The sequence below is a fragment of the Vitis vinifera genome, chromosome 16, assembly GCF_030704535.1.
Source record: "Vitis vinifera cultivar Pinot Noir 40024 chromosome 16, ASM3070453v1".
Lineage (NCBI taxonomy): Eukaryota > Viridiplantae > Streptophyta > Magnoliopsida > Vitales > Vitaceae > Vitis > Vitis vinifera.
This window is the reverse complement of record NC_081820.1, coordinates 19,958,748-19,968,754: the sequence shown is the minus strand read 5'-3', so window position 1 is coordinate 19,968,754 and position 10,007 is coordinate 19,958,748. Positions and strand designations below refer to the sequence as shown.

The 10,007-nt window shown below is 36.1% G+C and overlaps 1 protein-coding gene across 1 annotated transcript; it reads left to right on the top strand.

Annotated features, from left to right (window-relative positions):
• The first annotated feature begins 521 nt into the window (after positions 1-521).
• On the top strand, positions 522-6,191 carry LOC100243906 (cucumisin). Its single transcript, XM_059733848.1, has 8 exons — positions 522-3,361; positions 3,442-3,539; positions 3,637-3,777; positions 3,858-4,420; positions 4,523-4,842; positions 4,940-5,051; positions 5,161-5,374; positions 5,449-6,191. Exons 1-8 carry the CDS (start codon positions 3,267-3,269, stop codon positions 6,144-6,146), a joined length of 2,241 nt encoding a protein of 746 aa, XP_059589831.1. The 5' UTR covers positions 522-3,266; the 3' UTR covers positions 6,147-6,191.
• Positions 6,192-10,007: the final 3,816 nt, after the last annotated feature.

Genomic DNA, 10,007 nt, shown 5'->3' with positions numbered 1-10,007 from the left:
AATATTAATTTCGAAGTGGTTTTAGAATTTTAGTTAATTTACTTTAATTGATCCCATGTTATTATCTCCATATGTTAAGTTTGGTTTTAATCCTTAATTGGTTTTTATCTTAGTTTATGCGCTTCTTGAATTTTAGATGTTAGTCTTGGTTAATATTTTTGTTAGTTTGTTTGATTTGGAAGTCATTAGTTTGTTGCCTAAGTGATTGTTGGTCAAATCATCTTTTTTTAAGGCCACTAGAAACCCATGAAGGTTGGCCCTACTCTCACCACTTTAGTCAGATTGGTTGTTTAAAATTTTATTTTGTGATTTTGTTTTCCTTTGGGTTGCCTATGTTTGATCCTTGAGTATTATCGTTTGTAAATGATTTCTTTCCTTTTAAGAAGAAACATTTTCTCAAAATGTTCCTCATTAAAATGCATTTCAAAAGTTCATTTAGAGTCCTTAGAATCAAAATCTCATTTTTTTTTATAAATAACATGCAACCATGTTTTGATCGGTTTGCATATTTCTCAATTTTCAATAAAAACTATGGTTTTGAGTAAAATACGAATCCAAGCTTGTGGTCCCAAATAAATGGGATAATTCTAGGCTAGATTTGTATATATCAATTGGGGAATTAATGAAACCCCCACATAAAATCATTTTTTCAAAACTCATCTTTGCTACCACCTTTACTACTTGTTGTAATCATATCTATCTATTTTTTTAGGAATTATATACAAGATATATGTGATAATTGATTATTTCGTATGCTTTGATAATTTTTGTCATGCTAATTAGATAACAAGCATGCTAGGATTTATTTATTTTATTATTTATTATCTAACCCCTCATGTCTTGTGGAAGCACGTTACAAGTTACCTATGCTATTCAGGTATGTTTCTTACCTTCATATTTTAATTCCATAAATTATGTATTGCTTTATACATGATCATTATGTATTGCTTCATATGCGATTCTCAACCTATTCAACATATCTCTTTGATTGTTTGTTTAGCTTGCCAAGTTTGATTAAGAGATTAGGGTAAAATACATGTTGTGTGTCTTATTTTCCAAACTAACCATTGATGCCTTGTAATAGCACTTAAGAAGCAGTTCAGGTACACACCCTAAATCTTCTTTATGATTTGTGATTGGTTTTATTGTTTGGCATGCTATTTTTTAAAATCACCTAGCCTACCTAGGTATCTAAAATCAACCAATTAATTGTCTTATTTCCCTCAACTTAGTCAGTAGAGACCTTTGTAGGGCTTAGAGGGGTGCTACCTTTTACAGGTACCTTTCCAATAGGTAACCTGATCCTCGGACCTAGAGTTGGATTTTTCAAAGACACGTTTTTCCAAAAACTATGAGGTCACCTCTTTAGGGTTTTCTTTCTTGTTTTATTTTCCCTTTTAAAATAAAATAAAATAAGTGGCGACTCCAACTTTTCCAAAACTAATTTTTCACCATATAAAAGCGAGTCTCGCCGACGAGTGGGGATGCATGTGAAAAATGTAGGTCCATAGTGATGCCTAAAACAAATGGGGTTATTGTGTTTATCAATGAAAAATGGGAGTATATACCAACTAGATTGACCATTGGTTGGAGAGTTTGTATATACCAAAGGAAGTTTAATGCTGCAAGAACCAAAGACCAATTTCCCCTATCATTCTTGGATGATATGCATACATAGTCACCAGCAATAAGAATATAAATGTATCCAAAACAACTAGGAAATGCACATATGGACTCAATATTCCAACGTTCAAAGACTTCAACTATAAGGGTATTATTAAGAGGTATAGCCCTACCATTGTTACATGAATTCATACCATTGAAAACCCAATAGCAACTCGTAACCAAAGAGACAAACATAGAGTTACTTTTTTTTAAAATGTGGTATCAAATTTTATAGTTTTTCAAAATGAAGACCAATGTCTTTGAAGATATGCCAAGTTGGTATTAATTACTTAATATCAATGAAGACAACTCAAATGGAACCATGCTCATAACTTCCCCTTCAACACAAAAATTCCAAAGAAATCCCAATCTAAGATGGGAAGGTGGTACTTGGCTTCTCCACATCTAGAATGTCTGAAATTGTTATGATGGCATTCAACAACAATTGTAGCTCCAGAGAATTGAAGGGGAGCATGCTCTTTCACAAAAAATAAGTTACTTGGCCATAGAGTGCATACGAGTTGACATATGATTCTGGTAATAGTTACTGCACTATACTACAGAACTAAACATATATAGGTAAGCACCCTTTTTACATGGAAGAATTGGTCTCTGTATTTGGGATCGAGGAAACCATGACTTGAATGCAGGGGCACAAACCATATAAATCATAACAGGTTCTAGTTTTATCCTGTAGAGAAACTCATTCCAAATTCTTTGTTTTGGTTGTTACATTAATCTCTTGTTAAAAACGGATTTAACAAAGTCTATGGGAATAATTAATTTTACAGGGGAAAGTCATCATGGATACAGCCATCCAAAAACTAACAAATTCCAATAAACAACAATAGCAACACCACAAATCCAAGAACAAATAAATACAACAAGAGATATATAAACATGAGAGGAAAACGACGAGAGAAAATAATATATGTAATGTTTGACATAGAAAACTCGATCACCATTGAAACAGCCATGCAAAAAAGCTCACAAATACTAACAAACAACTAGTGTAGCCAGTACAAACAAGGGGATACAATCAAAGAGAGCAGTTGTATATGAGAAAGAGAGATGATAACTGTTTGAATTGTTGGAAGAGATTTGCATGTGAAGGCGCAGGTTCAGAATGTAACGAGTATTGTTTCATATGGAATGGGGCGATGATCACAAGCCATGTCACATCTGAAATGCTGGGGTAAAACCAATACTAATGAAAAATCCCTATAAATGACATGAGATATAATGTTCATCAGTCACCAACCTCTCCTAACAGCTATAGGCTCCAATTTGGACTCCCAAAATGGCTAAGCAAGAGCTTCTCCCCCTTCTCTACCTTACATTGCTCGCAGCTTTTGTGTTGAACTGCCATTCCGATGAAAGAAAGGTATAATCTCTTCCATTTTGCTTACTTCATAGCAAAACTTAGGTTCCATGAGATTGCACTTTTTGAATAGAACCATTTGCTATATATATTCAGAGTGGCATTTCATGGAGTATTGAGTGACCCACTTAGCCTTCATCAATCTCCTATACCTAATATTGATGAGTGCATGGCTCACAGCTAACAAACTAATGGGGTTTCTCAGCAAGCTTAGTTTAACATGCAGGTCCATATCGTTTATATGGGAGAGAAGCCTCATGGAGCTGTTTCAATGGTATCTATGCATCATTCCATGCTAGCAAGTGTCCTTGGAAGGTTAAAAAATTTAGCTACTATGATTAATAACTACAATACTATGAGTATACATCCTAAGCGTTTAAATTTTTTACCTGTAGTACTGCATCTGCAAAAGAGTCGCTAATTTACAGCTATGGAAGAAGTTTTAATGGGTTTGCAGCTAAACTTTCAGATGAAGAGGTTACAAGATTTGCAGGTGAGATTACTATATACAGTAAAGAGAGGACAATATTGCTCTGTTATGGTTTTATTTCATTATATTTTACTCAATTTCAACTGAAATGTGATTACAGATATGGACGGAGTGGTTTCAGTTCTTCCAAACAGCATGCTAGAGCTTCACACAACAAGATCATGGGACTTCATGGGATTTACTCAATCCCATGTTAGAGATTCCCAAGGAGGAGATGTGATTATTGGGCTGCTAGATACAGGTTAATATATAAAAATAATTTTGAACTGCAAATATAATTCAGTTATAGTAGTTCATTACCTCGTTAAGTTCAAAATTAAGGAATTTACAATGTGAATAAAAGTCTGACGGAATTGTCGAAATACCACAGCAAGATCATTGGAGCTCGCTACTACAATAGCTATAATGAGTATTATGATGGAGACATCAAATCTCCAAGGGACTCAGAGGGACATGGGACTCACACAGCTTCAACAGCTGCGGGCCGAGAGGTGGCAAGCGCAAGCTTCTACGGCTTAGCTCAAGGACTTGCCAGAGGTGGATACCCCAATGCAAGAATTGCTGTGTACAAGGTTTGTTGGGTAAGAGGATGTGCTGCTGCAGATATACTCGCTGCGTTTGATGATGCCATCGCAGATGGGGTCGATATCATATCAGTTTCCCTTGGATTCACCTTCCCTGAACCTTATTTTGAAGACGTCATAGCAATTGGATCTTTCCATGCAATGGGACAAGGGATATTAACCTCAACTTCTGCAGGAAACGATGGTCCATGGTTGGGTTGGGTCAGTAATTACTCGCCTTGGTCGCTGACTGTAGCTGCCAGCAGCATTGATAGGAAATTTGTTTCCAAATTGGTTCTTGGCAATGGACAGATCTTCTCGGTAAGCCCTTGTTTCAGACAGTTTAGTTACTATCTATGGTTTCTCTAGGGCTAACCTCAACCCATATCATTCTTTTACTTCTTTTACCTTGAAAAAATGAAGGGAATTGTCATCAATAACTTGGAGCTCAATGGAACATATCCTTTAATCTGGGGAGGAGATGCAGCAAATGTTTCTGCCCAAGAAACCCCTTTAAGTTCAGCAGACTGCCTTCCTGGGGACCTAGATTCACGCAAAGTCAAGGGAAAGATTGTTCTCTGCGAGTTCCTTTGGGATGGATCTGGTGTTATCATGGCAGGAGGAGTGGGAATCATAATGCCCGCCTGGTATTTCAATGACTTTGCCTTCACTTTTCCCTTGCCAGCAACACTCCTCCGCAGACAAGATATGGACAAAGTATTGCAGTATGCTAGATTTTCCAAGTAAACAATCACCCAATCTGTTTCCCAATTATCATTCTCATTTTCACATCACAGAAAATGCGACTGTATCCATCATACTGATAATAACCTTTTTCAGGAACCCAATGGCAACAATTTTGGTTGGTGAGACTAGGAAGGATGTAATGGCTCCCATTGTTGCCTCCTTTTCATCCAGAGGCCCCAATCCCATTTCTCCTGATATTCTCAAGGTAAACTGAAAATACTAGGCTTCAAATTTATCACCCTTTCTCTACTGCTATTAATTTCTTTTAAAATTGACTAACAAATTGAGATATCGGAACAAAATTGATCGATCAGCCTGATCTGACTGCACCTGGTGTTGATATCCTCGCGGCCTGGTCACCCATTGTATCTCCATCAGAATACGAGCGTGATACCAGGACCGCCCAATACAACATAATCTCCGGCACATCCATGTCTTGTCCACATGCCAGTGGAGCAGCAGCTTATGTGAAGTCCATCCACCCAAGCTGGTCTCCTGCTGCCATTAAATCTGCACTCATGACCACAGGTATAAACAAATCATCCAAAATCCAATCTTGTTACAATCTCTAATTCAGTGAACAAATTTTTTTTTCAAACCAGCTTATGTGATGGACACAAGGAAGAACGAGGACAAAGAGTTTGCTTACGGTTCTGGCCATATCAACCCGGTGAAGGCGGTGGATCCTGGCCTAATCTACAACACATCTAAGCCAGATTACATCAACTTCCTATGCAAGCAGGGTTACAACACCAGCACATTAAGACTCATCACGGGTGATGACAGTGTTTGTAATAGCACTAAACCTGGGAGGGCATGGGATCTGAACTATCCCTCATTCTCACTGGCCATAGAAGATGGGCTAGATATCATGGGCATTTTCAGTAGGACAGTTACAAATGTAGGATCGCCAAACTCAACCTACCATGCTAGCGTCTACATGCCCAATTCTATTGAGATTGAGGTGGAGCCTCCTGTTCTTTCATTCTCAGCAATTGGAGAGAAGAAATCCTTTACAGTGAGGGTGTATGGACCACAGATAAATATGCAACCAATCATATCAGGTGCTATCCTCTGGAAAGATGGTGTCCATGTGGTGAGGGCTCCGCTCGCGGTTTACACAGTCCTCCCATCAGTAACTTCCTCATATGGAAATCCCTCCAAGCAAACAAAGAGATCAAACCTGAAAGCTTCTAGCCCCATGAAGAAATCAGACCTGAAAGGCTCCTATATATTACAAAAATGGGATTTTTTAGGTGGAACTGCCAAACTGATCACCTCCACGATCCATCAAAAATAACACTCGTGTAATCCCAGTCAAGTTTTCATCCAAATGTATGTCTTCTACAAGCTTATCAAAGTGGTTGAATCACTTTATCTGATATATATCATCTTCCTAAATGCAGTCTTAAATAACTTGACTCAAGTTCATCTCCATTTTTGTATTTTTTATTTGGCGAAAATACACATCACAACTTCCAAACTAGAGGATATGAAGCAAGGCAAGTGTCCAGTATGAGATGATTTCCATCACTCCCCCTTAATTATATACTCTATATCTAATTTACATTTCCATGGCAAAGTCTCAGTTTGGGGTTTTTGAATATATTGATGTTGTAATCTAAGTACTTGAGCATTGGTCTGTGTTAGGGTTAGCATTCTTTGTTTTGATCTTTTAGACAATGTGAGAAACACAGGAAATTTTTACAGTGAGGTACGAAATGGTTTTAGTAGTTAACTAAACTAAATAAGAATGGAAATTTAGAGTGTGTAAGCTGAGTATATGTATGGTGTAAGCTGAATATATATATATGGACTAGGGGATATCTCTTCCTTTTTTAATTTCATTAGTCTCTTTTTAGAGTGAGTTAAATAGCTATTCTTGTCCTTGCATTTTTCTTTTTTTGTTGAATCTCTATTTTGCTTGTTGATAGTATTGAGCGTCTTTGTGGAATGTCATTTTGAGGAAATTCAACCACCTATGTCTTATTAAAATTAAGAGGCTTTTTTCTTTTGCTTGGATATCAATATATTAGAGCATGTTTTAGGAAACATGGATCGGGACTTGACCATCTAACCAATTAGTATTCAATGAGAGTAAATTAAACTTTTTATGACATCCAACATCACACCTTGTGAGCTTGTTCTAAAAGTTATCATTTAGATAAATCATCGTTTAGGTAACCCATCCCTAGGCTTAAGAGCACCCCAACAATTCCTCTCCCAACATGACGCTTCCATGACTCAAACTCATAACCCTTAATTAGCTTTGATACTAATTTTGAATTAGACATTGACCATCTCATCTTACCAATTAATTTTCAGTGAGGGTAGATTAAACCTTTACGCCATTTGACATCATACCTGTGAACTTGTCTTAAGAGTCATCATATGAATAACCCATCCCCAAGCTCAAGAGTGACATTATTGCACCCCAACCCCATTTTGACACACAAACACCCATGTCCAAAATGGTATCATCATCTATTGAAATGGTTTATACATTCAGATCAACAAGGCATCTTCCTTTAAATCGATAACAACTACAAGTATAGTCATCCACATCACTGACTCAATAAGACACCAAAACTTACTGACTCGAACCAACATCAGCATCCCTCATCACCGGCTATTGAACTTCACATCTTTGTTTTCAACATCAGCTTTCAACCAGTTACTTATCCAAACGCTTTTGAAATCTCATTAAATACCAAAGTAGGTTTTAAGCAAAAACTAAGTCATAAGTAGTGATTTATACTCTTCTTTGTAGCAAAACACTATGAATTAACATGAAAAAATCATACTGATTTAAGCCCAAATTAGTAGTGCAATTCCCTTGCGTTCATATAAGCAAACCTGCATATTTTGCTTCAACTAAGCATGGTTGGTTGAGGTGCTTGAGCAAATTAATTAACATAGCACCTCAGCAAAGTGTTGCACATCCTTAGGACTACACGTAGGCTTACCCATTAATTATACTTGCGTGTGAACTTCACCAGCTCCAAACACATACAACACACTGTCTCATCCATTCAATGTATCATTGACTCCCATGGGCTTCCTTATGCACTGAATTGCTTAATTTTATTCTTGAAGCACTAACAAAATAATTAAGGTTTAGAAACAAATGTGAATAATGGGGTGGTTCTAAGCATTCAAGCACACTCAAATGAGTTCAAAAGACCCCATTAAAGTGCTTAGTCTGAGTACTTATCACTTAACATGAATTCAAACTCAAAAGATATGATTAAAGTAGCTGCAAAATCTAGGTTTAAAGTGTGAAAATGATAGATTTTTGTGTGCTGATCACCTCCCTCAACCTGAATATTGGTAGCGCTAGCAATAGTAATCACAACAAAATATAGTCATTATCTTTAGCAATTTGAAATCCTTCTCACAAGAGAATATAGTCAAAATTTGAACAAAATTCTATAAGAAAAGTTATTCATCATCAGTATGGATCAGTTTACCAAGTTATAGAAAATCATGTAAGAGATGTTTAATATCCAAACTCCATTTACTACTCATTCTATTAAAAACTCAAGTGTCAAATTTATTATCCCTTAATTGTGGCTATCAAAAGGCTACCTCCCCTCAATCAGAGTAAGGTTATATCCTTTAACATCATATAACCATTTGGAACTCAATTTCTTTTTTTAAATTTATATATTTTTTTCTCAGACATGTATGAATAGGCTTAAATATTCTTCTTTTTCTACTTAGAAATCTCCTTCTATGTGACTTAAGAAGGTTCCACTAATAGTTCCAAATTATTCAACTCAGAGAATCAAGTTTCAAGAACTACTTCATTAAGATGATTAACCCTTAACATTTCAACTCAAACTCTTTAGAACAAAATCTAATTTCCAATATTTACCTCAAAACCCCTTCTTTTTTTTCCAAGTTTCATTGTTCTCTCTTTTAAGTGTCCAATATAGTATTCACTCGCACACCCCTCACCCAAATCTCAAGGATGCATTCTTCCTCAAGACACAACTACAGAGAAAGGTGCTCAATGTGTTATGTGCCTTTCACAAAATTGATGAGAAGTATGCTTTTCATCGATAAAAAAATCAGAATACACGAGGATATTTATAAAACATGTAAAGGCATTTATTCTAAGAAGGAAGAAATTACTATACATTAATCTAGGTAAGAATCTTGGGTATTCCATAATTAGTGGAAGCCAAAGAATAAATTAGAATTAAAAAAATCTCTATAATCTGTCCACAAAATCCTCTAATAACAACTCACGCCAACACTCCCCCAAGTTGGTGCATAGATATCTCTAATGCCCAACTTGTCCAGTGAGTTATAAAATACTTTTTTGAGATAGCTTTTGCAAGTATATCTGCTAACTAATCCTCCGGTTTTACAAAAGGAAATTAGATTGTTTTAGCTTCAAGTTTTTCCTTGATGAAATGTCGGTCCACTTCAATATGTTTTGTTCGATCATGCTAAACTAGGTTATGTGCAATCTCAATAGCCACCTTATTATCACAAAACAAATTCATTGCAAAATCAGATGAATAACCAATAACCTCTTTAGTTAAAGAAGCTCACAAAGTCCTTTAGTCATGCCACTAAACTCAACCTTTACACTAGATAATGCAACCACCTTCTATTTCTTGCTTTTCCAAGTAACTAGATTACCTTCAACAAAAGTGAAATATTCTGGTGCAAATCTTCTATCAATAGTATTTCCTGCCCAATCAACATCCGTATAACCATTAATGTTCAAATGATTACATTTCTTGAACATCAATCCTTTACCTGAAAAAGACTTCAAGTATCGTAGAATCTGGAGCACCGTATTCATATGATCTTCACTAGGATGATGTATAAATTGACTTACCAAACTCACAGCATAAGCAATATCCAATCGTGTATGAGACAAGTAGATCAGTTTTCCCACAAGTCATTGATACCTTTCTTTGTCTGTAGGTACTTGGATCGAGTGTTCTCTCAAACCATGGTTTTGTACCATTGGAGCATTCCCGTTTCAGATAGAAAATTGAGCACGTATTTCCTTTGTGATAGAAATATTCCTTGACTTGAATGATCTAACTCGATACCTAGAAAGTATTTTAACCCTTCGAGCTTTTTCATTTTGAATTCGATTGCCAGATGCTTCTGCAAGCTAGAGATTTCCTCCTTGTCA